Raw genomic sequence first — 27,356 nt, forward strand, 5'->3', positions numbered from 1 at the left:
AGCCACTGTGAAGTAGCATCCCATAGGGGCACAGGTTCAAGTCCTGGCTGCTCTATTTCTCATCCAGCTCCCTGATTAATCCAGCTCCCAGACTGGGAAAGCAGTGGATGGAGTTCTTGGCTTTGATACCTTCTGAACTGAGATCTAACTCACACCAATGTGTGACAATCTGGAATAAGGGTGTCCTAGACAAGGGAAGAGCCAGCGTGAGAGCCCTAAGGCTGAGAATGAGCTGGGTACCTGAGGACAGGAAGGCCCCTGTGGCTGGAGCACATGGCTAAGAGGAAGAATGACAGCTTTTGATGGATTGGAGGTAGAGAGGCTGGATTTTACAAATGGAAATAAAGGACTTCCCCCACCCCATACAGCAGGAATTTCAGAAGCAATGACCAGTGTAACTAACATGGGACATCTTATATTTAAAAAGTTCATGTGATGGTCTAAGTCCTGTATAACTGGGGACCCTGAGTTCTATCTAGCGACTCTCATTCGGAGCTGATTTTGGCAACATGGGAAGACAACGTCCCAACTCTCACATCCAGCAGAAGATGCTCAGCTGAGGCGTGCTTCCTGTTTCTGCTCCTGACCCTTCTCGTTGCTCTTCAGAATCAAGATATTTCTGGCCCCAAACCAAAACCTACACCAATGCCATCCCATTCCCCAATCAGCCAGTGAAAACTGGCAATGAGATCAGGCATCACTTCAAGTGTAAGATTATCTTACTGAATATAGTTTTAAGTGATGATAAGGACTAATTAGGAATCTTAATAAATTAGTGTGAAGTAGATGAGGAACAAGTATTGAGTCATAAAAAGGTGTTTGAATACTAGGCAACATTAGAGTGGTAGTAATGGAATGTTGATAATCTAACTGCTAATTTTGCTTCTGTACTGATAGCTTCTACTTTAAGTTAAGAGGCAAGACTAACACCATGATAGGCATGAAGTAAGAGAGTAGGCCTAACTCTCATTTCCCAAAGGTGACAGCAAGGGCTCTTAGAGACCACCCTGGAAAAATGTGACCAACAGAAAAGAGATAAAAAGGCCCTTACCTTGGATGAAGGCAACAGACCAGTCACTGTCAGCTCTCACAGTCCTTTGTGTGATTTGATCTGCAGTATGTGGACACGCAGTACGTAACTAAGAAGAGATAATGTATGCGGTGTATGTGACTAGGAAGATATAGAAGCTGCTTAGGAGAAACGCAGGGTCCTTGTCAAGGCTCCACTACGTTGGGTGAGACTCAGACCCTAGCTTGAGCTAGCAATAAAGTTTCTTTGCTTTTTGCATTGTTGTGTGTGGAACTTGTCTGTCCACAGTCTGGGGATCTTCTGGACCTAACACAAGAAGAGCAGTTAAGAACACAGTTGGTTCTGGAAGGAGCTGCACTTGAGTATGCATCATTACTTTGCATCCAGCTCACCCTCTTTAACTGTAGCAAGCTGAAGATGTCACCCTCATTTGGATGATTTGGAGCTGTGATGAGTGGGTTGCTATGGTGATACATATGAGAGGTCTTTTGGAATGGAGTAAGTGCAGCACTAAGCTTAAAGGAAATTCCAGGGACCTGAAAGCAGAGGGAACTGAACCTGGAGTGGTCCTTTGGTCTTGGTAACATGGAGATGCAAGGGGCATGTACTGGAATCTACAGGCCCATGTTTTCATTCTTGGTGGATGTGAATAGGAATGGAGACCTTCCTAATTCCTATGTGAGGCAACCCGCTCAGAGCTACTCCAACCTCCATCCCAGAGTGAGCCAGACAGGAACATCTATTTCCTAGCGGGAGGCAGCAAGACCATGTGTCTGTCTTGGTCTTGGCTCCTGCTGAGGGGGAAACTTCAAAAAACTGGGAACAGTCCGAATTTTCAAAATAACACCTGCTTAAAGAGTCTTCTAGACATGGAAATGTGATCTGTTAGATTTAAAGCTCAATGGGAAATAATACCTCCATAAAATTTACAGACACAGGGGGGATCCCCAGCGCCTATAAAACTGTACTACATAATATAATGTAAGCAACAATAAAAAAAAAATTTACAGACACAGACACACACACACGCATACATACCTCCATGAGCCGACTCAAACAGTTGAAGGACAATATGTTCTGGAAAGCGAGGAGAGCTGTGGGATCTGCCCAGAAGGCTAGTCTGAAATAAATAGATGACACTGCAGCGAGTGGTATGAAGCAACATGAACAGGCGCTGGCGTGACGTGGTGGGTTCAGAGTGCAGGTGTGAGTCCTGGTTGCTCTGCTTCCCATCTGTGTCCCTGCAAACATGCCTGTGAAGGCAGGAGGATGGTCTTGGTGCTTGTGCCCCTGTCGTCTTTGAGAGACACTGGAACAGAGTCCCTGGTTCCTGGCTTCTTCAGCCTGCCCATCCTGGTTGTTGTGGACATCTAGGGAGTTAACTGGTAGATGGAAGAACTCTCTCTCTTTTTATCTGTTGCTTTGCTTTATATATATATATATATATATGATTTATTTATTTGGCAGGTTTTACAGAGAAGGACAGAGCTTTTTTTTTTATATTTGAACATTTTATTCACTTAAACATAACAAGTATTTTAAGCAAGAAAAATGAATCCTGAACTGAACACCAAAATATTCTCACTAACTATGCATTTTCTTTGGTTTTGTCTTTATCTTATTTTCTTAGGATAGTATAGTCCAATCACACAAGGTGCAAATTATCACATTATAAAAGCTAAAATTTCTGGGTCAGAATTTCAGCTCTAAAGTATTATTGCTAAGGGGTTACATATTTAAGACTGGGAAAATTTTACAGAGAAGGACAGAGCTTTCTTTTTTTTTTACCTGTTTGTATTTTTATTCAAATATTTTTCTTCCACCTATTTTTCTTTACAGGGAAGTGGGTAAGATTATTATTTCCATATTGTTCCCTTCATGTATCTGAGGTAAAGGGGGATACTGAGGGAGAAGCCCTACCCGATTTCCTGTTGCTTTGCTTTTCAAGTAAACATAAATAAGTAAATCTTACAGAGAGAGATGAAAGCCAGCATGAGGATGATTTAGGATCTAAACCTATTGTAATTCCTGATAGACACACTAGGAAGAATACGAAGGCAATACCATTGAAAGACATTGATGAGAACTTTCTAGAATTGGTGCAAAAAAAAAAAAATTCACAGATTTGGGAAGCTTAATAAATTCCAAAAGGATGGCTTAGTTAGAAAAATCACACTCAGATACAGTGTAGTCAGAGAGTAGTGTGAGATTATGGGGTGGCTAAACTTGCTAGCAAAACTCCATAGCTATGGCAATTCCCAGTCTCCTGGAAAAAAATGAACAACAAAACCCACAAGAACCTTTTAATCCTATCTTTAATGATAGGTTTCTAGCCTGTGTTTAAGGATTATTTTATTATGAATATCATAAACAGTTATGTAAAACAGGCTTCTAGTTTTTAATTAGTGAAGCTATAGGATCAAAGAGTGAAACCATTCATTGTAGAGGTGAGGCCTTGAAGGCTCAGAGAAGTTGAGATTTGCTGGAGGTTACACAGCTGATGGCTACACTTTTGATTGTTTTACTTTTGATGTTTACCTAGTTGGTCAAGGTGGGAAGGATCGAGGGTTAGGGGAAAGTGGGTGTGATCATTATTTCCAAATTTTCCATTTCTCCCTGTTTTTGGGAGAAAGGGAGAGATAAGAGGAGAAGCCATGTCCAGCCTCCCAACTGCTCCAGTACCTGGGGATGGGGAACGGCCACCTGATATCAATGGCCACCTGATATCCTGATGTGGCACATGCTCCCAGAGTTCTGTCCAAGTGGTATGGATAGTTCTGAAACGCTGTCGATAGCGTTGATCCAAGATGAGGAAATCCTTCCAATGTCCATGGTACAGACTTCATTTACCTGGATTTTTGCTGTTATTATTTGGCTTGGGTAGTTGTCCAGTTTTTTCTGTTCTCTTTCCTCTGCTGTGGTACCCAGATGTCCTCTGTAGGCCCTAATGGCCTGCAGCATCCTTCATGCACATCAGGACAGGCATCCACTTCTCTGTCTTTTCCACTGAGGATCTGTTCTTGCAGGTGGGCCTAGGGACCCAGGCCAGGCACCCAGACTTTGCTGCATACCCACCCCGCTGAACACCGCCTCCCTCACCTCCAGGGCTCTTGGTCCTGGCACTGATTTTTTTTTTTTTTTAAGATTTGTTGATTTGAAAGGCAGAGAGGTTGGTATTGTGGCCTAGCAGGTAAAGCTATCATCTGTAGCTCCGGCATCCCATGTGAGTTCAGTTCATGTCCCAGTTGTTCCCATTTTCCATTCAGCTCCCTGCTAGTGTGCTTTACCATCAGCATTTGAGACCCAGTTGAAGCTCCTGGCTCTGACTTTGGCCCAGCTCAGCCACTGCTGTTGAAGCCGTCTGGGAGTGAACCAATAGAGGGACGATCTTACTGTCTCTTCCTCTTTCTATGTAACTCTGCCTTTCAAACAAATAAATAATTCCTTTAAAAAGTGAAAGCCTGAGTTATGTTGAGAGAAAGAAACAGGGGGGAGAGAGAGAGAGAGAGAGATTGAGTGAGTAAGTGAGCTATTTTACATCTGCTGGTTCATTTCCTAAATGGCCACAATAGTCTAGCCTGGGCTGAGCCTGGCCAGGACAAAGCAAGGAACCTGAACTCCGTCCGGGTCTCCTCCATGCGTGACAGGAGTCCAAGCATTTGGGCCATCTTCTGCTGCTTTCCCAGGTGCATTGGCAGAGCTGGAACTTCACAGCAGCACTTACTGGGGATGGCAGTGTCACGGGCAGGGACTTGACATGTCAGCCCAGTCCTTTTAATTTTTTTTTAAAGATCCAATCTTGCTATTTCTTCCTTTTCCTTTTCCTCCCTCCCTCTCTCTTTTTAAAAGATTTATTTACTTTATTGGAAAGGCAGATGTACAGAGAGGAGGAGAGACAGAGAGGAAGATCTTCCGGCCAGTGATTCACTCCCCAAGTGAGTGCAACGGCTGGTGCTGCGCTGATCCGAAGCCGGGATCCAGGAACTTCTTCCGGGTCTCCCACACGGGTGCAGGGGCCCAAGGCTCTGACCTGCCTTCGATTGCTTTCCCAGGCCAGAAGCATGGAGCTGGATGGGAAGTGGGGCTGGCAGGATCAGAACCAGTGCTCATATGGGATCCTGGCGCATTCAAAGCGAGGACCTTAACCATTACGCTATCGTGTCTGTCTTTCTTTCTTTCTTTTTCCTTCCTTCCTTCCTTCCTTCCTTCCTTCCTTCCTTCCTTCCTTCCTTCCTTCCTTCCTTCCTTCCTTCCTTCCTTTCTCCCCCCACTTTTTTTTTAAAGGATTTATTTATCTCTATTATGCAGATTTGCAGAGAGAAGGAAAAACACAGAGAAAGAGTTTCTATCTGCTGGTTCACTCCCAATGTGGCCACATTCTCTGGAGCTGAGGCAATTTGAAGCCAGGAGCATGGAGCTTCTTCTGGGTCTCCCACACACAGGCAGGGTACCAAGGCTTTGGGTAGTCCTCCACTGAGTTCCCAGGTCACAAGCAAGGAGCTAGATGGGAAGTGGAGCAGCCAGGACATAAACCAGCATCTGTATGGGATGTTGGCATCATAAGGTGGAGGTGTGCTAAGTCACCATGCCAGCCTGTATATTGTATATATATGTGGGAGACGCGAAGAAAACTCCTGGCTCCCAGCTTCAGATAGGTTCAGTTCTGGCTGCTGTAGCCATTTAGGGAATCAACCATCAGATGGAAGATCTTTTCCTCTCCTTCTCCCTGTAAAATTGCCTTTCCAATAAAAATAAGTAAATAAACAATTCTTTAAACATAAAGTTCACCCTTATAAAGTGGCAGGTGATTTCTAATAACATGCTAGCATTTTAGAGCATGTTTCAGGGAATGTTCAAAATACAAAAAGAAGCAGTCAGATAGTTGAAGCAATGCACATTTATTTTGTTGAGAAAACAGGAGTGGTTTATGTTCATAAAGCTCACAAGCAATTCCTTATGCAGAAAGCTTAGTGTTTCAGCTGCGTTCATATCCATGTTAGCCTGGCCTCTGAAAGCTTTTCCGCACCTGGTGAGTCATTTTCTGCAACAGAGACCAACTTTTCTACTGACAATGTTAGAAAGGAAAACAAACAGTGGATTTATTACACAAGTTATTTAAATATCCTTGATAGCATTCTAAATGCAACAACTGCTTCGTCAGCATTAAAGTTCAGGTGAAGTGCAGGAAACTTTATAACTGTATGAAAACCAAACCAAACCAAACCAAACCAAACCAAACCAAACCAAACCAAACCAAACCAAACCAAACCAAAAGTACTCCTTGCAGGCTAGGAGACCTGTGACTTGTGGCCAGTAGGGGGCATCGCTCCTCCAGAGCGAAAAGCACTTTTAGAGCAGCCCAGATGTGCACCCTACCTGCCCACCCCCCGCCTTCCAGCATTTTTGCGATCACTCTTGTAATCAACTATTGGTTCACAGGGTCTATATTTCTGAGTGAGAGGAAAGTCTGTAATTTGTAATCAAAGTCGACGGCTCTGAACTGCGGTTCCTTGTATTTTTTGGTCATCTTGGCACCCAAGTATGTGATGAGTTCACATCTTTCTATAAACTGCTCCATCTTCTTCTTGTACTTCTTTCTTGTGTATTCAGACCCTTTGGGGTTAAAGGCTGTAGGAAACGACAGAGAACTGTGACTGCCTGCTCTCAGGCTGGTGGACCTGGGAGAGGCAGGGGCTGGCTGTGTGGCTGAGTCGGACAGCTCTGGCTGATAATGCATCCAGATTCCTAAGAAGATGTGCTGATTATTCTCATGTGGGTTATAACTGCTGGTATTCACCTTTTTTCTATAGCATGGATAATTCAGAATTGACCTTTTGCTCCCAGTTCTGCTTTTAAAGCTAGAAATTCAGTTTTGATGTTTTTGTTAAAATGACTGCCCCCATAATCTGCTGTATCTTCTACCAACATGTATATACACACTCCAACCAACCAACCAACCACCCCAACTTGACAATCCTTTTAATATTTGAAAGTTCTTCAAAGAGTCCATGAAAAACGTATAGTCACATACTTTGTAAAACTTTTGGAAAATGCTATTAAAAGAGTAACTTTTAACAATGTGTGAAATTCATGCAATTTTTAAAATACTAACATTTTAATAAACTTTTTGTATATTTTTTTGCATGCTACAATGAATGGAATTAATTCTGAGTAGCACATCAATAAAAATATACATCTCAGGGGTGGTGTTGTGACTCGGGGGTTAAGCCACCAGCTCTCTGCTAATGAGCCTGGGAAAGCAGTGGAAGGTGGCTCAAGTGTTTGTGTCCCCCAGCCTTGGGTATTGTGGACATTTGGGAGGTGATCAGCATATGGAAGGACCCCTCCTCTCCCCGCCGCCCGCCCCCCACATACTTGCCTTCTCTCAGTGTAACTAAGCCTTTTACTTTCATATAAATCAATCTTTAAAACAAAGACATACCTTTCAGATGAAATGCTATGTAGAGCAGTGCGGATCTCCTTACACTCAAGAAGGGGAACTTGGGCTTTAAGCACCCTGCTGCATTCATTGCTTTAATTAGAGACGTAGCGATGCCCTGCAGGAGGGAGCCATTTGAATCACGTGAGTGTCTGAGCTTAGTTTCTTGGTGTAAACAGAGTGAAAGGCTCTGAGCTTGGGGATGGGGCTTCTGAAGATGATTAGGTGACAGCCAATAGGAGGGAAACATAAGCTACATTTGGTTGGGAATCCTGGAAATTATACATTGGCTCAGTGCTGGGGGTGGGGTGGGAGGGCACCGGCCTGTGCTTTATCACAAAAGCCTCTTCATTCCTTTCACTCGGGCCATGTTTTCGTAGCAACCAGGGAAGAAGGAGGGAGGGGAGCTGGGGATTCAGGCTGCGAATTGCTTTGGCCCAGTTCTGCTTCCTTTCCCAGAACTGGCTGGATTGTCCCCACACCGTCAGTGGGCTTGAGCTTGGCGGTCAGGAAGGTAATGAGAATTCTGGAACTGAAAAGAAGCTAGAAGCATCCTCTTCACCCCACCCCCCTCCTGCCCTGTAATTCTGCACTGATAGATGGGGCCTCCTCTGGGTGAGCTGCACCTGGCATTTCGATGTTAAATCAGACGGAGGGCTTACTTTCTAGGTAAGCTGAAAAAGACAACGTGGTTCAGGTTTTGTGAATACGGTATGCCAGTGGACCTTAGACATTGATTTTGTAGAATTATTTAAAAAAAATAAAAATTAGCTTTAAAAACAGTAGTTGGCTTTAGTGGGAAGCCTATTTAGAAAAAAAAAAGTTCTGTTTGGGTAAATGAGTAAGTTGCTTCATGGGGATTTGCAGAGCATGCTCAGCCCTGGGGTTCACTTGACCTGGCATTACAACTCAACATGTGTGTGCAGTGCCAGTGCACCGTCCTCCAACTCAACCTGCATTATTTCAGATCCTGGGAAAGTTCTACAGACACACACTTTCCAAAGTAAGGACCACACCACGTAGCCAGGTCCAAGGTAAGGACGATCTCCCTTGTCTCGTGAGTGCAGCTCTATTTGGGAATGAGCTACGGAAGTGAGGGCTTGCAACATATTTTGTTTTCAGATCCAAAGAAGGGAAGAGTGGGTTGGCAGCTTAAGATAAAAAAAAAAAATGCTGCCTTAAATTGCCTGCATTGCTAAAGCAAAACAAAAAACCTGTTTTGAAAGAGAAGGGAGCAAGGTGCATTTTGAATGGGCATCCCGGGACAACCCAGCAACAGCACCTGCTCCAGGTATCCTGGCAGAGGGAGGCTGGTGAGCGAGATGGGTTGCTTCAGCGGGGGCAGCTTGTGTGGAAGCTTCTGGTCCCAGTATCTCTGTGGTGACCTGAGGACACAAAGCTCGTGGCATGGGTACCCGCACCAGAGACCAGGGGAATGCCAAGTTGACCACCTGTTTCTCTCCACCCCGGAAAACGATACAAGTCCTCCAGTTCTGCTCACCTGCTCTCAGTTTCCTGGCTTTTCACAGCAATTATTTTCAAAGTTTATATATTCTCTTCAACTTTCTGCTGACTCTCTAAGTAGTGCCCTCCATGACCTGGGCAGGTGCTATGCTATACACCTGCTTTCCCAGGTTCTTCACTCCCCAGCTGCTGAGGGCATCTGTGAATGTACCCTCTAGACTGCAGACAGGACTTCCACTTTGCCTCGCTCTGTGCACTCATTCGTGTTGATATCACCAAGTAGCCTGCTACAACCTCACCTTCACACTTTTACAGTCCTGGTCTTGTTTGACCCCTAGGCAGCAGCCAAGCTTGCTGCCTGCAGGCACCTACCTGGAGCCTTCCTCTCTAATCCATGGCCAGCCCTACTCTCCATATAGTTTTAAATTTCCCCTTGCAGTCTTCCCTGTTAGCTGAGTGTTTCTCAGGGCTTGAGCTCAGGGCTACAGATCAGCTCAAAAACAGGGGGGTGTGGTTTGCGGCAGCCTGCTGCCAATACTCCAGTGGGGAAGTTCACTGCAGACCCGGATGGGATCCAGGTCTGTCAGTGTCCTCACACTGCTCTTTGTATCAACTCCAACACCAACCCTGACTTGCCTCTCGCCCTCCTCTCCCCTGACTCTGCATCCAGCTAGGCTTGAGTTTCCTGTAGTTAGGTCATCCTGCAGGACTCTCTGCTCTGCATCTGCATCTAGCCCATTTCTTGCTGCTTCTCTGGGCCTAGTCCTGCCACTTCCATTATGCTGGTGTGGTTTTCCTTTGCCAGGATCTCCCGCAGTGCCCCAACTATGTCACCCTCCAACTTAAAAGCCTTCCTCTGGGACTGAAGCTGTAGGATGTAGGGGGCCTAAACTTCTCCTTGTCATCATCATCTCGCATGGATCTTCCTCTCCTTCTCCAGTCCCCAGTAAGGGACCACAGGCGCCCCCCTCTTCAGTAAGCACCGATCTCACCTCAGAAATTTCTCAAGCTTTTCTTTAGTCTCAAAAATATAGATGCGATCACGGTATTCCACTGCATGGTTGATGTTACCAGGAACGAGCGCTTCATATCTGTAAGATCCCAAACAAACAAATAACAAAAAAGTCACCCTCCTGGAAAGCAGTATTACTGTCCAAAGAGTGTCATGTTCCCACATAGCCAGATCAAGGAAGCAGCAGGTGGTTCCCCCTGCCCTTGTTTCAGCCAAGGAAACTACGGTGGCGGTGGCTGGTCAAACACTAAGACTGTTCAGAGTGAGCAGTTCCTGGGGGAGGCCATGCTACACGCCCCATGCCCCCACCTGCACCCCGGGTGAGCACCTGCCTCTGTTTTCCATCCTGATAGGTCACTGGACAGTAGCCCTGGAGCTCAGCACACTTGGGGAACCTGCGCTTCAGCTCGTGCAGGGTCAGCCTTTTGGGGATCATGTCCGCCGATGGGAGGGGATGCGGCGCTAAGGGAGGCACGTACAATTCGGGGTTCGCCAAGAATTTCTATATTTAAAAAAAAAAGAGAGAGAGACAGTAGCCATCTTACCTGAGTGTGCATTCGCAGGAGTGGGAAGTGGAACTGGGACTGAAACCCCAGGCAAGCTGAGCCTTCCCTGCTGTGCCAAATGTGTGTTGCTTTACTACATGCCATAAAATCTTGGGTATTAACAGCACACTCAGCCCTGTGTGTCTGCAGGTTCTGCACCTGCAGATTAGACCAACTAGAGAAGATCAGAAACTACTGGGGAAAATGCTGTTCTCATTGCATCGAGGTTGTATCAGTCATTCTGAGTAATCTGGAGATGGTCTGAAGTATCAAGAAGGATGTGAACACATGATGTGCACACACAAGGCTGTTTTATAAAGTAGCTGAATGAACGTTCCCAGATTTTGCTATCTGGAACTCTCCTGAACACCAAGGGATGGCTGTACAGATATCCTGGGAACTGTAGTGATGGGAACTTGAAGGCACAGAAGGCCTCTGTCAGCTCCTACTGCCTGAGGATGCTTCTGACATTCCCTCCACAGCCTCTGGAGCCGAATCCCTTGGATCCCCACCCTTGGGCAGAATCCTTCACACTCAGTGCCAGCTCCACTAAGGGGCACCCATGGCTGGCTAGTCCATCTGTTGGGCTAGCCCAGATGCATGCGCCATCACTGATGGCTCATTTTGTGTTCCTAAATAGTCACAAACCAACTGGAGGGCTCCCAGCCTTGATTTTCAGGGCATTTCCTAGCTGTGCCCATTCTTTCCTATTGGACAAATCGCAGCATTGGGGACAAACGTACCTGTAGCTTTTCTTGAGAATGCATTTTATAATAGTGGCCCCGGAATTCTGCCACAAGTTCCAGGGAGTCGTTCAGTGAGCAGTCATACAGTTCATTGGCTTCAGCCAGGCTGACAGGGCAGAACTGCCCAAACTCCCCGAGGCGGGAGAGCAGGTCTTCAGGTGTGATACATAACTTCTCAACACAGGCAGCTTTTCCTGTTAGTAACAGGTGACCGGGATTAGGGCTTTTGCTTTTTTCCAGAAACACATTATAATTTTAAAAGTTAACAATGGAGTAGTACTATATAAATCCATACTCACTGGAAAGTTCCAAACAGTAGAATACAAAGTAGAGGTATAACCCACACCCCCTTCCTCTCAGTTGAACAGTCCTCCTGAGAGGTGACCGCTGGTGGGTGGGTGTCCTTTTTCTGTATATTTGCATACAGAGACTGCATGTGAATAGGCTTTTGCCACTGCACTGTAAACTTTATTCTACAACTTACTTTGATCAGTTATTTAGTATTATTGACATCTGGTCATATCAGTTTATGCAACTGTGCACTGTATTCCACTGTATGCATATAGTTCACTCAGCCCTTAATCTGTGGATAAGTGTTTGGGTTGTTTTAATTCTTGGCATATGTATATGCTATAATAATATTTGCATATATACATATATGTAACTGAATATGTATATGAACGAGAATGGATGCATATGTACATACATATAAGGAGTCCTTATAGAGTCCATGGAAAACACATTTTATGAAAAAACTGAAAGGATTGCAAAATTTTTGTATTGAAATGTATTTTCAAATTTTAATGTATTTATTTGAAAGGCACAGAGAAAAAGTGAGCAAGTGAGAGGGAAGAGAGAGAGAGAAAGAGAGAGAGATATCTCCCACTTGCTGGTTCACTTCCCAAATGCCCACGATGGCCAGAGGCGAGCCTGGCCAAAGCTGGGAGCTGGCAGCTCAATCCCAGGTCTGCCAAGTGGGAGGCAGAGGCCTGAGCGCTTGAGCCATCCCCGTCGCCTCCCAGGGTCAGCAGGAAGCTGCACTCAGACATGGAAGCCATGTTCTCCGACGTGGTATGCAGTGTCTTAGCTAGCGTGTGAACTGCTTGGTCTCATGGTGTGTGTGGGCTGGACATAGTAATTCGCTATTAATAAGTAAGATATAGAAACAGTGATATAGAAAGGTTTACTTATAAAAATAAGTAAGATACAGAAAGATACAGAAGAATGGATGCCACTTCTTTTTTAAAAAAATGTTTATTATTTTTTTATTTGAAAGGCAGAGTTAGAGAGAGAGAGAGAAAGAAAAACAGAGAGGGAAAGGTCTTCCATCCCCTGGTTCACTCCTTAAATGGCTATAATGGCCAGAGCTGAGCCTATCTGAAGTCAGGACTAAGAGCTTCTTCTGGGTTTTCCAGATGGATGCGGGGGCCCAAGACTTTGAGCCATCATCTGTTGCCTTTCCAGGTCACAAACAGGGAGCTGAATGGGAAGTGAGGCAGCCAGGGCACAAACTTGCGGCCATGTGGGATTCTGCCACTTACAGGTGGAAGATTAGCCTGTTGAGGCATGCTGATGTCACTTCTATGATTAGTTTGCTGTAATGGGCTGAATCATGTCTCCCCAAAAGATATGTTGATAATTCTCCCCTACCCCTAATGCCCACAAAGGTGACCTGGATCGCACATAGGGCCAGATAGACTCAGAGAACGATGTGTGAAGACTTGGAGACTGACAGACACACAGAGAAATGACATGAGTCAGAGGCAGAGATGGGAGAGACACCTACACAAACCAGGAACACCAGGGGTCGCTGGCAGCACTGGACCCCAAGAGAAAGGTGTGGATGGGGGGCACAGATTCCCTTGCTCACACTGCATCTCCAGTGGGAGCACGCCCCACCAGCACCCTGGTTTTGCTTCTCCAGCCTTTGCAGTTGCGGGATGACACAAACAATTTTATGTTGATCGAGCCACCCAGTTTGTGTGTTAGAGTAGCCCGAGGGTACAGGAACAATGACAAGAGGCTACAACTTCTGTTGGTTGCCTTTTCAGCTTATTCTTCTGATGAACTGGCTGCTACGTTGGCAACGGCTGGCAAGGACCCAAGAGACCCAGTCCAGCAGTTCTGGGGGAACTGAGGCTTGTTAAGATGAGTGAGCCTGGGGACAGGTTTGTTCCAAGGTGGGTTTTCAGAGGAGACCATCACCCTTGCTGACGCCTTGGCTGGTAGGCTTGTGAGAGAGTCTGATTGTGGCCTTGAGAGAGTCCCCCGGTTAAACTGTATCTGATTCCTGCTCTATCTCTTCTCTGTTGTTTTAGGTTTTTAAGTTTTGGGTTGTTGCTGTGCACCAATAGATAGCTAGTATTCTATTTGTTTACGACACAGAGAAGGCTAAGGAGCACTAATACTCCTCTTCTACAAAAAAAAAAAAATTACCCCAGGGGGTCAGTGTTGTTATATAGTAGGTTAAGCCGTGGCCTGCAGTGCAGGGATTCCATGTGGGCACGTGCTTGAGTCCCAGATGCTCCACCTCTGATCCAACTCCCTGCTAATGCAGCTGGGGAGACAGTGGAAGATGACCCACGTGCTAGAGCCCCTGCCATCCACATGAGAGATCCAGATGGAGCTCCTGGCTCTGAGCATTAGCCTGGCTCAGCCCTGGTCATCATGGTTATTTTAGAGTGAACCAGTAGATGGAAGAACCTCTCTCTTCCTCCTTTCTGTCTCTGTAACTCTGTCTTGCAAATAAGTGAAAAAAAATCTTAAAATATCACTCCACTGTAATAACAACAACAAGATGGTGCTACAGTCTATGGCATTGTTCCTCTAAAATACAGTAATATAGCATATTGTACTGTAAAGTAGATACTACCATAATGTATAATGTCCTAATGCCATCCTTTATGGTACTATCATTTTGTATATTCTGATGTTATCCTTTCGCTCTACCATGCTGAACTTCACCAATCTTAAGCAGGTTTAGTGATTTAAATCACAGCTTTAGTCATTTAGAGTTGTGTGGCTTCAAGTCATGAAAGCACTTAAACATCTTTTTCAAAGTCTTGGCATATCCTTAACCACATCTGACAGTGTTCACATCTTATTCTGCAACATGGCAGAGTGACAAGGAATCTAATTTTCCAGCTCCGGCCTTGCACGGACTCACCGGGTAGAATAAAGCTTGGATCCTGATAGGCAAGCATGGCTTGAATAACATACCCCCCCCCCAAAAAAAAACCCACACACATCAAAACTCAATTAAAAATCTGTCAGATGCAGCCTAGGCGATCAGGCGGGGTGGAAGCAGAGAACAGTGCAGATGTGGGTTGGGTTAAAGCAGCTGAGGACAGGCCCTGGCATACTGTGCGGGGTGCTGTGGTGCCCATCCAGGCTCCTGTGCAGAGCCCCGGCGGCCTTCTCCAGCTGCTGAGAAGACTGCACGGTGGAGGGTGCGTTTTCCTGCTGCTGCAACCTGCCATCGTCACAGGGGCAGTCTGCTGCTTATCTCTTTTCTTGACAGCACTAATCCATTTCAAAACAGCACAACTCTCTTGGCATTAGTCACCCCTAGTCACCCCTAAAACACCCCATGTCTTAACACTACTGCACTGGGGATTTTGTTTCAACATAATAGTTCTAGGGGGATACGGCATGCTCAGAGCGTAGCACTAGAGTAATTGGATAGCACTTTACTTTTCAAAAATACCAGTTAAGATCATTGGGACAAATGTGGAAATGGAATGAATTACAGGAACAAGAGTTAGACGCATTTGAACTTCAAGCTCATATTTTGCTCTACCTTTAAATTTTTTTTTTACCTTCTTTGATTCTTTCCAGGTATGTTTGCATGTAATTATTCACCATCTGGACATTCTTCATGACTTCATTCCACACCCACCATTTGCTGTGAAAGCCGTCAATCACGTACCAGTTCTGATGCTGCTCTTGGTAATACTGCCTAATCCCAGCGATATTTTTGCGGTACTTTGCATTTTTGACAGCTATAATTTGTGCGCTATTGTGCAAGGGCAATGGGAAGCTAACAGGGAAACAAAAGGAATAGAAAAGGCTGTTAAACATTTTTTTCCTTCACTAATTAAAGTTCATTTTTTTTTCTCACTGTGTATATTACCTCTGCTCATTTTTCTTAGCCAGGATCAACCTTTTGAAAATCTCCTTGGAAGGCACATCCAACTCGAAGACGATCATGGGAATGATTGACCTGGCTTCCAAGAGAGTCATTTGATACGTAGTCACAGGGTATCCATCGATGACAACACTGAGCGAGACAATGGTGAGAAGAGCACTTCTAGGGCGCAGACTTGATGCAGCAGTTAAGATGCTGTGGGACACCCCCATCCCACACTGGGAGATCTGGAAACCAGTTAAGATGCTGTGGGACACCCCCATCCCACACTGGGAGATCTGGAAACCAGTTAAGATGCTGTGTGGGACACCCCCACCCCACACTGGGAGGTCTGGGAACCCAGCTTCCTTCCCCACTCCAGCCTCCTGCCAGTGCATACCCTGGAAGGCAGCACGTGATAGTTCAGGGAATGGGGGTCCCTGCCACCCTGTGGAAGACCTAACCTCAGCCTGGCCTAATGTTGGCTCTTTGTAGGGGAAGGTAAAAGAATAAAAGAATTCCACATTCTACAGCTGCCATAGTGTAGCAGGCTCTTTCTGCCTGCAGCACCAGCATCCTATATGGGCCCCTGTTTGTGTCCTGGCTGTTCCACTTCAGACCCAGCATGCATGGCCCTGGGCTGTGTTGAAGTGCTACAGCCAGGGGGAGAGTAAGACCCTGGCTGTCAAGCTGAGAGGTGGGGCTAGAGGCTGAAGTGCATGAAGGCCCATGGCCAGGTGGGAGCAATCTGGGACCACTGGGCCTTGGTCACCAGTATGGGTTGGTGTGGGCCACCTCGCCTTGCCCAGCGCTCCCTGATTGTCTTGAGGTCTAAATTCCATGGTGGAGGTGACTGCAAGTTGGCATGGGTAAGCCTGTCTATTCGAGGAGGCTAGAGCAACTCAACTTCCTGGTTCTGGGGATGAGCATAACTCAGAGTGGGTGAGCAGTCATTCTGAGTTAAGATGGGTCTACTGCAACTGTCTTGGTGAACATCTCTGCTCAACATTTGCAGCAGCAACTCCCTCTGGGTGAGTCCCAGTGCCTTTCTGAGGCAAACAGCTAATGCCCTGCCTGCCCAATGTCATAGAAATATTCACGGACCTGAATATGGTTAGCAGTGAGGAAGGGCAAGGGGGCTTCTAACATACAACAACTTCAAGGACACTGACTTGGGATGGTGATGGGATTGAGCGGGGGTGTTTAGGGAGGAACTAGGTCAGTGAACCGTGTGCAAGACCAAGGCCTTTGCTTTTGCCTGGAAGGGCATTTCCTCCTGGATGTGCCCAGGGCTAGGGGCGCAATGGTCAAGTATAGGACTAGCAAGAGAGGGAGAATTCAAGCATGTGGCTGTTTTCTAGAAGCCACACTGATGGAGAGGCATTGTTACTTGGGCAGAGAGCAAGGCCAGGGAGAGACCAGGCCCATAGGAAGACATTCTTCCTCCATTATGGATTAATTGATTTGGGAGGAAGGAGAGAATCTTCCATCCATTAGCCCACTCCTCAATGACTATGATACTGGGGCAGTGCTGGCTGAAGCTCCCATGGGGACCTTCCCTGTAGGTGGTAGGGACCCAACTACTTGAACTATCAGTGTTGCCTCCCAGGGTGCTCATTAGCGGAGAGCTGGGATTGGTTAAGGACCCAGTGACTCCGAGATGGGTTGCTGGGCCAGACACCTGCCCCTCCGTTATTTCATGGGGTTGGGGTGGGGGGATTACAGTGGGAAGCACTGCAGGATCCCTCTCTGGGGGACAAGGTGGGCCTGCTGGCTTTTGGGCAGCTCTGGGGTTGCTGCTGGGATGGACTCTGAAGCTGCCTGCTCCTTGGGCAGGGGAGTGTGCAGCCAGGTATCAGCTTGACAGAATCTCAGAGTAGATAGCACCCTTGTCAAGGGTTTCCAAGCTGGTGAGCGACCAATGCTTTAAGACACTGGGAAGAAGTTTCTCAAAGGTTTTCACTCCCTGGGTCCTCCCCTCCCACCCACCCTTTCATTACAAACCCCGCAGTGTTGCAGGCGCTTTCCATCAGAGCCAGTTCCAGGGCTTGGATGGTCAGTTCATCCGGCGCCGTCATCCCTTTGTGAAGACGCCAGTTCAACATAAGTGCTAGTTCTGTTTCTTGGTAGTGGTTTAGCACAGTCCTCAGCGCGTCTCCTACGGACAAACGTTTCAAGCCATATTTGCTTGCTAGTTTGTTGGCCACTGGAAAACACAAGACATAACAACGCTTTGTTTCACAAATCCCCCTCTCAAATGCTCCCCTGTGAGACGCTGGCTAATGACATCAGCAGCAAAATCCATCTTCACATCACTTGAGGGACATGCCAGAGCAGACTGCCACATTTCACCACATAAAATCCTCCTGGTATGTGACTAAAAGGATGTGGCTAAAGAGCCAATTCTGTACTGTTTTTTTTTTTTTTTAAGCAACCAAACCAAAGTTTAAGTGTTTCCTTTCTTCTGCATGAGACAATAACATTTTTTTTAAAAGAAGATTTATTTTGATTGAAAAGACAGATTTCACAGAAAGAGACACAGGAAAAGGTCTTTCACGCACTGGTTCACTCCCCAAATGGCTGCAACAGTCAGAGTTGAGTTGATCTGAAACCAGGAGCCAGGAGTTTCTTTCTGGGTCTTCCACCTGGATGCAGGGCTCAAGGACTTAAGCCATCCTCCACTACCCTCCCAGATCAGAGGCAGAGAGCTGAATCAGAGGTAGAACAGCTGGGATATTAACCAGTACCTAAATGGGATGCTGGCAATGCAGGCGGAGGATTAGCCTGTTTTAACACCATGCTGGCACGAGCAGCAACATTTTCAGTGGATGTCACTTTGCTGTGGGACCTGAACAACCCTGGCAATCTTAACCGTTAAGTCAGACCCTCACCCAGGGTTCTCCTGGTGAATACTGACTCTCCAATCGTTATGGATCCATTTTGGTTTTCTTTCATTTTGGGTCAGTTGTGGGAGTTGGGGTCCCAGTGGCACTGGGGATCCCTTTTTGCTTGGGAAGGCAAAAGTCTACCCTTTCTCACCTGTGGTTTTCCCGGATTTTGGAGGCCCCACGATGAAAATCCGAATTGGCACCGTGGGCTTGGGTTTGGGTTGGCGGATGTATTTGATTGGGTTTTTCATGAATTTCTCTTTAGTTTCCTTACTAGATAAAAAATAGATGTACTGCCGATGGATGACAGGGTAAATCGGAGTGTCTGCGTTGTCCACTGCCTTGATAGTGTCTCCTTCGTTTAGCTGCAACACAGGTGGAGTTGTAAGTTTGTTTCCATCTGTGCATTTCTCCCAAATACAGTGGAGGGAAGCCAAGTGGGAAAATCAGAAAAGTGTCTTCCTTACAGCAGAAGAAAACCGATTATAATCAAATACCAACACGACGTAACTAAAAAGTACAGATGATATAAACACATGATCAGTGTAACACTTCCTAGTTGACTTTCAATGTGCTTCAACTACAGGAAGTTCTTTCAATTTTTCCCTGATGGCTTTAATGTATATGTTAATTGTTTCAGCCAAGAGGTTAAAGTCTATGTTTATTCCTCATGAGTAGGTTGGTTCTTAAAATTTGGTGTCAGGAAACAAATTGTTCCCTCCCTCCCAGTGATGCGCACCAGAAATCCTAATGCCTTCTATTTGAAGATGAAGTGAGGACAGGAGGATGGGGCCCCAAGCAGGACCACATCCTTCTAAGAAGAGGAAGCAGCTGCAGGGGACCTGACTGAGGGACAGGCCAGGCAAGTCCATGTAGAAAATGGCTGTCTGCAAGCCGGTGGGGAGGCCTCAGGAGAAGTCAAACCTGCTGTCACCTTGACCTTGACTTCTAGCCTCCAGCACCATGACAAGGTCAAGTTCTATCTTACCCATGGTGCCCTGTGTGGTGGCCAGAGCAGACTCATGCAAAGCAGGTTCCAGGGTTGTCTTTTGGGGTCTACTGGTGGTGTAAATCCCACTGAGTTCTGTCCCACATCTTGGTTCGGATGCAGTTCCACCCACCTGAGCATCAGTAGCCATCAGGAAAGGCAGCCAAACCCCCAAAGGCACGGGTGTGGGATGGGGCAGAGAATGGGGGCCCACCTATTTGCACCGGGCACATTCATTAACACCAGGTTAAGAGTATCAGCTGTCGCTGCGTGTGGTGGACAGCTGTGACACCGTGTGGTGGCTGTACCGCTCCTTCCAACATTGATGGCCAGTGGTATGATTAACAGCATCATTCTAGGACTAGGATGGGATGGGGGTGTTTATGGCTGGGCGTGAATGGGACTCACAGGGGGAATGGGGGCTGCTGTCTGCTCCACGGTATGTGTTTGGTGAGAAAAGACAAGCATTTTAATTTAATTTCCCATTTCCCCAAGATTTTTGTAGCTGGGTTAAGACTGTTCCACAATGTTTATGTTTTTGGAAATTAGCCATTCTTTTTTCCTAGACAGACCTTAAGCAGGCAGGCAGGCAGGCAAGCCAGCTCTCTGAGACATGAGCTGAAATTACCTTTACTGGGTCCCAGTAACCAAAGGAGCTCATGTACTTGTAGGTGTGTGTGAGCATCTTCTGTGCAAGCTGCAGCGGGATGGGGTAGCATTTCTCAAAGATGCTCTCGCGGTTTTCCACCAGCGGCTTTAGCTTCGTGTTCAGTATATACTGGACAATGTGCATCTTCCGAGATCCATTGATGAGAATGACGGGGATCAAAAACTTCTCAAATTCCTCCTGACGAGAGAAACGATAAAAGCCAAATACATTTAGTGGGGGAGGGAGAAACAGTTTGCATATAGTTGTAGCATGTGACCACTGTGGGCGTCTGTGTTCAGCTTCTAGGTGGCTTTCCTGGTGCCCAGGATTGGCCAGGCTTACTGTTCACCATGGTTAGGTGGTACAGACGGCAGGGATTCCAGCCCTACAACATGCATTTCCTTAGGAAACAATACATCAAAAAAAAAAAAAAAAAAAAAGGCTGGAACCCAACTGCTTTCGCTCCAATTCTCCAAATGTCATGTCCTGAATTTTGACAACTTCAGGAAAAGGGATAACCTGTATTATTTGTAAATTATTTATATCCGTTTCAAATTTTTCTCCCAGTTCACTCTTGAGACGCTCCATGGCTTCGGATTCTTGCTCCTCATCTTCCTCACTCATCTCTTCCTCGTCCCTTGGAAACTCCTCTTCCAGGATGTTGTCAATGTCGTCTTCCTCTTCCTCCAGGTCTTCCTCACTAACCTCCTCCTCTTCTCTCAGAGCCATCTACGGAAGAAAATACTCCATGTTACCAGGCATAAAAACCAGGTGAGAAGTCATCTGGAATCTTCTGTGGTGATTATGTTCTGGTTGCTAGTACACAGCAACATTCAGGTAGCAATACAGTAAGATTCCATTTCATTTTATTTTTTAGAGATTTATCTATTTTGAGAGAGTTATGAGCAGAAAGGAGAGAGAGAGAGAGAGAGATCAATTTTCCATTTGTTGATTTATTTCCCAGATGGCCTCACTGGCCAGTGCTGTGTCGGACTGAAGCCAGGCACCAGGAACTTCCGGGTCTCCCACATGGGTGGGTACAGGGGACAAAGGACTTGCATCATTTTTGCTGCTTTCCAAAGGAAAGTAGGGAACTGGGTCAGATGTGTAGCATCCGGGACATGAATTCTTGCTCAAATGGGATGTTGGCATTGCAAGAGGAGGCTTTACCCACCATTTTAAATTTAAAATTTAACATTTAAAAATATTTATTTATTTTTATTGGAAAGTCAGATATACAGAGAGGAGGAGAGACACAGAGAAAGATCTTCCATCTGCTTATTCACTCCCTAAGTGGCCCCCACAGCTGGAGCTGAGGTGATCTGAAGCCAGGAGCCAGGAGCTTCCTCTGGGCTTCCCACATGGATGCAGGGTTCCAAGGCTTTGGACCATCCTTAACTGCTTTCCCAGGCCACAAACAGGGAGCTGGATGGAAAGCGGGGCTACAGGAACACAAACCCATGCCCATATAGGATTCCAGCATATGCAAGGAGAGGACTTTAGCCACTAAGCTACTACACTGGGCCAAAATTTAACATTTTAGATGCCTGACACCTAACACCCTCAAGGCTCTGACATTACAATGATCTCACATATGGACAAGATAATAAATGCTGTTTAGCTATATCATTGTCGGATCATTATATATTTACGGTGGTTTTCAGAATAACATTTAATACAGTCTAAGCAGGATAAAAAACTTACTAGCTATGCTAACTTGGATAGAGTTAGTCTCCTTACCTGTAAAATGGGAATAATAAAAAGCATTTCTTTCACTGGGTTGTTGGGAGTACTAAATTTTAGAAGAGTATCATATAGTATCACATAGTAAGTGTGCAGTGGCTATTATCATGTGACGACAGCTCCTGTCATCCCTGTGAATCCCTGTACTAACAGTGTCATGGCACATGCTGCAGGTGCCTTAACTTCTAGGACAAGCACCTGTGTCCAGACAGAATCCAGGCAGAGGCTAAAAACCTTCCAGGCTGGACTGTGTGATACCGTCCTGAATATTTGCTTTCTGATGCCTTGAACTTCAGTCTGCATGCCCGCACACGTGTTCAGCTTGCTGTGTCATCTCAAATGCACCCACACCCCCTGCCCCAGCCTCATAAAACATGGACCCAAGCATCCAGACTCCCCTGCCTTCTCCATAGCAGATCCAAGATGTCTTGCCCGGGACTCAGTCCTGACCTTTGTTTCAACCTCATTCAAACCACGACTTTGGCTTCTGCCCAGGATTTAGGATCCGCATCTCTGTTTACCATTCTTCCCGTCCTGGCTCCTTGCCCTGTGTTTTCCTGATTTTCTGCTTCTAGTGGCTGCTGAGCTGCTCATCACTCCATAGAACAGACCCTGGTATAGCAGAAACTGGAGCCAGAGGTCTAAGGACAGAAGCAGGGTCTCTCGAAGTGCACTTTGAGAGCAAACGCCCACAAGATGGCGCTGTTTCCTAAAAATGCAAATAGTCCGCCGCTCAACCGTCTGGCATCCAAGCAAGGAGACGACAGTACACGCCTCGACTGAGCTGGGGCCCTAGGATGTCCAGACTTCTACCTGAGGGATTCACATCAGCCAGAAACAGGAATCAGAGGCAGTGCCAGGAATCGAACCCAGGCAGTCTGAGATGGGATGCATATATCTTGGCTGCTAAGTTAAAGTATTTCAGCTCTTTAGTTTTTTTTTCTTTTTTTTTTTTCTTTTTTTTTTTTAGTGTATTTATTTGAAAGAACACTAAAGAGACAGATCTTTGATCTGTTGGTTCACTCCCCAGTTGCATGTAACATCCAAGGCCGGGCTGGGCTGAAAGCCAGAAGCTCTGGGACTCACTGTTGAGCCTCCACCTGCTGCCTTGTGGGGTGGGAGTTGAGGGCAAGAGGGTAAGGGGGCAAGCCTCAGCAGAGCCTTAACTTGGACCCAGGACCTTGGGACGGCAGGCTTTGCCTGCCCCTCCCACAAGGCTTTAAAATGCACCTTTTGATTTCATGCGGTTGGAGCTTGGGCAATGGGTGTCCGCCCGTGTTGACTCACCTCGCCTCTCCGCCTTTTGTCTCTGTCTGACACAAGTTCAGCCCGTCTTTTAGCGATCATATCTGTCTGTTAAAGAAGGAGACATTTCTTTAACATTGAAGAGATAATATAAAAAGTACTATTGTTTTTTTCTGATAAAAATTACTTTCTAGTAACTTTTTTTTCCAAAGTGGAAGTCATGTTTGGGAGGAAGACAGGTGGGTGTGCCAGGGAAGCCTGTGGCGGTGGAGAGTCTTGCGAGGGAGACCTCTTGCTCGGCTGCATCCTCTGCCCCACACCCTCAACTGCTGGTCAGTTACATCATGTATTTGCTTGTGATGACAGGTGGATTTTATTTGTGGTGATAGATTTCTATTTGGAGGTTTATTTGTTGAAAATGTTGGGTAGTATTTTATCAGGCCATTTAAACATAATAAGTAAAAAAATACATTTGGGCATATGAGCATAGCATGTGTGCCTTTTAAAATGAATTATATTTGTATATAATGAATAAACTTTATGTATTCCAGGATACAAATTTAGAAATTTAGAAGCATATGTACTTTTGTTGTAAAGATTAATCTGAAAGTCAGAATGATGGGGAGAGATTTTTCAACTCCTGGTTTGCTCCCCACATGGCCGCGAGAGCCAGGAGTAGACCAGGCCAAAGCCAGGCACCCAGAGCTCCGTGCACATCCTCCATGTGGGCGGCGCGGGTCCGAGCGCTTGAGCCATCATTTGTGGTCTTCTCAGGTGTGGTGATAGGGAGCTGGATTGGAAGAGGAACAACCAGGATTAGAACCAGCACTCTCGCACAGGATGCTGGTGTCACAGGCAGCAGGCTAACTTGCTGCTGGGCCACAGTGCTGGTCCCAGCATATGCACGTGGGAGATGGACACAGCGGTGGTAAATGGAGCTTCTAAGTATCCTTCTTTTCAACTTCTTTTTATTTGAAAGGCAGAGAGAGGAAAATGGAGAGGAAGGAAGAGAGCTAGCAAGTGTGTGAGAGAGATATCCCACTTCTCCCATATCTCCCACTTACTCCTCAAATGTCCAAATCAAGGAAGCAATACGTATATCTATGTATATAGACATAGTATTGTATACATTATATATAATATACACTACATTGCATATATATAATATGTACTACATGCAATGTAGTGTATGGTAGTGTACATACATATATGTATATATAATGTAATATATGTACATGTTATATATGTGTGTATGTGTATATTTGTTTACCTGTTTGTTTTATGCTGAGAAAAATACTTGCAAGGCAGGTGGTATTATCCCACTCAACAGGTGGGTTAGGAGAAATTCAGAGGGCTCAGTTCCTAGAACATCACGAAGCTGGTGTGAGGCTGGTACACCAAGCTCCCCGGTAAAGGTGTATGGTGTGCTGGCTGCTGCAGACATGGCCGTGTGAAGTGAGAGATTCAGATAGGAGCAGAATAGAGAGCTCAGATTTCATTGTGCTGACTTGGGAAACCAGCCGGAAAGCTGCTAGGATGGGCTGAAGGCCTAAGGAAGAAGCTGTGGTGGGAGGGTGTGAGATGCAAGGAGCAGGTGCACAATGCTATGTGTTGGCTCCTAAAACCTGCTGCCCACCTGCCCATGGCCTCTGAGGTGGTCAGAGCATGTGGAGCCCAAGATGTTCTCCTCCTCTGCTCTGTGCCTGGCATGGGGAGGCGGGGCACCACCACGGCCTCATCTCCCGGAGACATGGGTACAATTCATTACTAAAGTCTCGAGTCATTCTTAGCTTTCATTATAAGCAGGCTTACAAATTGGAGGATCAGTATCCTCATTCTTAACTGTGGCCTGAAAACTGGAAAGCCACGTGTTGGTGAGGACCGCTTTGGCACTTCCACGCATGTCCAGGGTCTGTCATGATACACACCCTGATTTTTGCCTTCATGTCTTTGATGAGTTTCTTCCTTTCAAATTTCTTCTGCTGTTTCAGCTTCCACTTCTTGATCTGGGAAGGGAGAAGGCGATCGGAGACATCTTGCTCATCGACCTGGATGAAAATTGCAGCGTCTGGGAAAAATCCATGTTCCCCCAAGAACAGGGCCTCTTCTGGATAGCGTGGGAAACCGTCCAGTATGAAACCTGTGGAACTAGGGGGAACATTTTACTGTTCATTTTACACCATGTGATTATTAGGGCTAAGAATCTAAAAGTTGATGCATTTCAATAATGGTTTTAGAGGTTGACTGTGTTGTCTTCTATTTTTCCACTTGTTCAGCTGATAATTCTCCTCTTAGGCATATCAGATTGAATCAAAAGTATAACATTTTACATCTATATTGATAACACAAAGGCAATTCAAAATATTGGAAAATGGAATTACAAGGTAAATTGATTTGGGTGCAAAAATAGTCACCAAGTGACATTGTTTTCTTCCTTTTCCTTTTTTAAAGATTTATTTATTTTTATTGGAAAGGCAGATTAGATTTATGGAGACACCAGCAGCCTCCCGGCGGCTGGTGGGTCTCAGGACGGGGCGTCTCATGCCTGGATTCCGGACGGCCGCCATGGGCATATGGTGAGCCGTTCCTGGGCGGCCAGTGCGCCATTGGTGCCAGGCTCCGCCTGCTGGCCGCCCGGCTGGGGAGCTCTGGGTATTTGGTTCTTTGATTCGCTGCTTAATTAGCTCCAGGTTGAACCCATTGTGATTCTCGGACCTCAAACAGGCAGTAACTCTTTCTTTGTAAAAGTTGTAATCACTAATAATGCTGGGCACCAAACACCAGTCCATGCAGAAGCCTGGGCCTGGGGCTTGTCCTGCAAAAGTAGCTCCAATGGCTGGCCAATGTGTCAACTGGTAGGGAACAGAGTAGATCTGGTACGAATGAGCAAACCTTAGCCCACAAGTAAAACTAGAAACCAGGAGGGAGCAAAGGTCATGCCAAGCTAGGCTCTTGTACCTACTGGTCTGCAGGAGCCAGGGACACGAAGCCACAGTGTCTAAGGCAGAGGTCGGGACAGGTGAGGAGCTGTGCCAAGCTGAGTCAGAGCAACCACTGGCATGCGAGTGATCTATGGCTGGGAACAGACCCGGTTGGGGAGCAAAGGGGACAACCCTAGCTGGGCTGAGGTTCCCACAAAGAGGCGCGTGGCCTGGAAGGGGGGCTGCGTTCTGATCTGGATACAGTTGTAGTCTCCCTTGGCACAAGTGTGGACTGGGATTGGATGCACCGAACCGGGCTGGACCCCGACTCCCCCTGGTGTTCTGGAGGACCAGGGCAGATGTGTGATAGACAAGGCAAGGTCTCAAACCCCTACTGAGCCGTGTGTGAGCCATACGTAGGTATGGACAAACCATGGCTGGGCTGGAACATCCAACAGCAACAACCAGATTGGGTGGAAGGCCAGTCAGGAAAAGCCACAGTTCCTGCTATGACAGGAGGTGGACTGAGTAGGGTTGGCTCATGGACCCACTGGTAAGCGTGTAACCTGGCATTGGGAGAGGTTCTGATGGAGGAGCCTGGGCAACTCCTCTGGCAGGACACAGACCCGACAGGTCAGCGCAAGAAACATGATAGGAAACAGCCCAGAAAAGGCCATGGAAAGCTACCCACTGGCATACACTTGGCAGACGTGGGGGCAAGACCAGGCTGAATCTGTCCACGTCATCCACTGGCAAATCCAGGCACCAGTGTGGGTTGACCCAGGTTCGGTCGCAACAAAGACTAGTGCACAATATGGAATGCCGAGGTGAGGTTGCCTGTACCGGAGGGGACCGCAGCGTCCAACCAGCCTGAGAACAAGAAAGGAAGTAGGCAGAGCCAGCAGGGGAATAAGGGAGGGTTCCTTTGCAGGATAGCTACTTCCGCAGGAGAGCATGGGCTGGGATGGGGGCAGACCCGACTAGGCAGAGCTACCACACCTGTGTGCCTCATGTGGACTAGATCAGGGAAAAGCCGGGCTCGGCGGATTATTCCTACTGGTGCAAACAGAATTAAAGTGGGCGAGGTTTGGTTGGGCAGCATCAACTGGAATCTGGGAGTGGAAGAGGCCTGGGAGGGTAATAGTGGGCTCATCCCTCTTGGGTTACCACTTCCACGGGAGGACATAAAACTAAACAGTGGCTGGGGTGGAATGGGGTGTGGGACAGACTGGATTACTGCTACACTTACTGGCAAACCAGGGTAGGGGCGGTCCTGGTGGGGGTTATTGTGGGTCGCTCCAACTAGGCTGCAGCTCCCACTGGTTTAGGTGAGGGCCAAATATGTGCGGGGCAGAACCAGGCTGGACCGCAACACCCATTGGTTCCAGTGGAAGTCGGGAGTGAAAACAGAACCAACCCAGCAATTACAACCACCAGCTGATTGGAGCGATGGACGGTGCCTGGCCCTGTACTTGTTAGCACATACAAGAAGTTTCTTTGGAGATCTTCCTAATCTAAATGCTGGACTCAGAACCCTAACGAAGAAAAGAGAGAAGACAG

At 46.6% G+C, this 27,356-nt stretch overlaps 1 protein-coding gene across 1 annotated transcript in view; it reads right to left on the reverse strand.

The window, feature by feature from the left end:
• Positions 1-6,280: 6,280 nt before the first annotated feature.
• Positions 6,281-27,356, reverse strand: part of AK9 (adenylate kinase 9) — an 81,736-nt gene continuing 60,660 nt past the window's right edge. Inside the window, exons 28-41 of the mRNA XM_040983525.1 lie at positions 24,804-25,023; positions 22,918-22,983; positions 20,407-20,616; positions 19,867-20,085; positions 18,402-18,615; positions 17,367-17,568; positions 15,369-15,515; positions 15,055-15,275; positions 11,234-11,430; positions 10,278-10,447; positions 9,926-10,024; positions 8,752-8,854; positions 7,473-7,587; positions 6,281-6,658 (exon numbers count right to left, since the gene is read on the reverse strand). Coding sequence (XP_040839459.1) covers positions 6,456-6,658; positions 7,473-7,587; positions 8,752-8,854; positions 9,926-10,024; positions 10,278-10,447; positions 11,234-11,430; positions 15,055-15,275; positions 15,369-15,515; positions 17,367-17,568; positions 18,402-18,615; positions 19,867-20,085; positions 20,407-20,616; positions 22,918-22,983; positions 24,804-25,023 — 2,386 coding nt within the window. The 3' untranslated portion in view covers positions 6,281-6,455. The remainder of the gene's footprint in view (positions 6,659-7,472; positions 7,588-8,751; positions 8,855-9,925; positions 10,025-10,277; positions 10,448-11,233; positions 11,431-15,054; positions 15,276-15,368; positions 15,516-17,366; positions 17,569-18,401; positions 18,616-19,866; positions 20,086-20,406; positions 20,617-22,917; positions 22,984-24,803; positions 25,024-27,356) is intronic.

The sequence above is a fragment of the Ochotona curzoniae genome, unplaced genomic scaffold, assembly GCF_017591425.1.
Source record: "Ochotona curzoniae isolate NIBS_2020 unplaced genomic scaffold, NIBS_Ocur_1.0 contig_3819, whole genome shotgun sequence".
NCBI classification, from domain to species: domain Eukaryota; kingdom Metazoa; phylum Chordata; class Mammalia; order Lagomorpha; family Ochotonidae; genus Ochotona; species Ochotona curzoniae.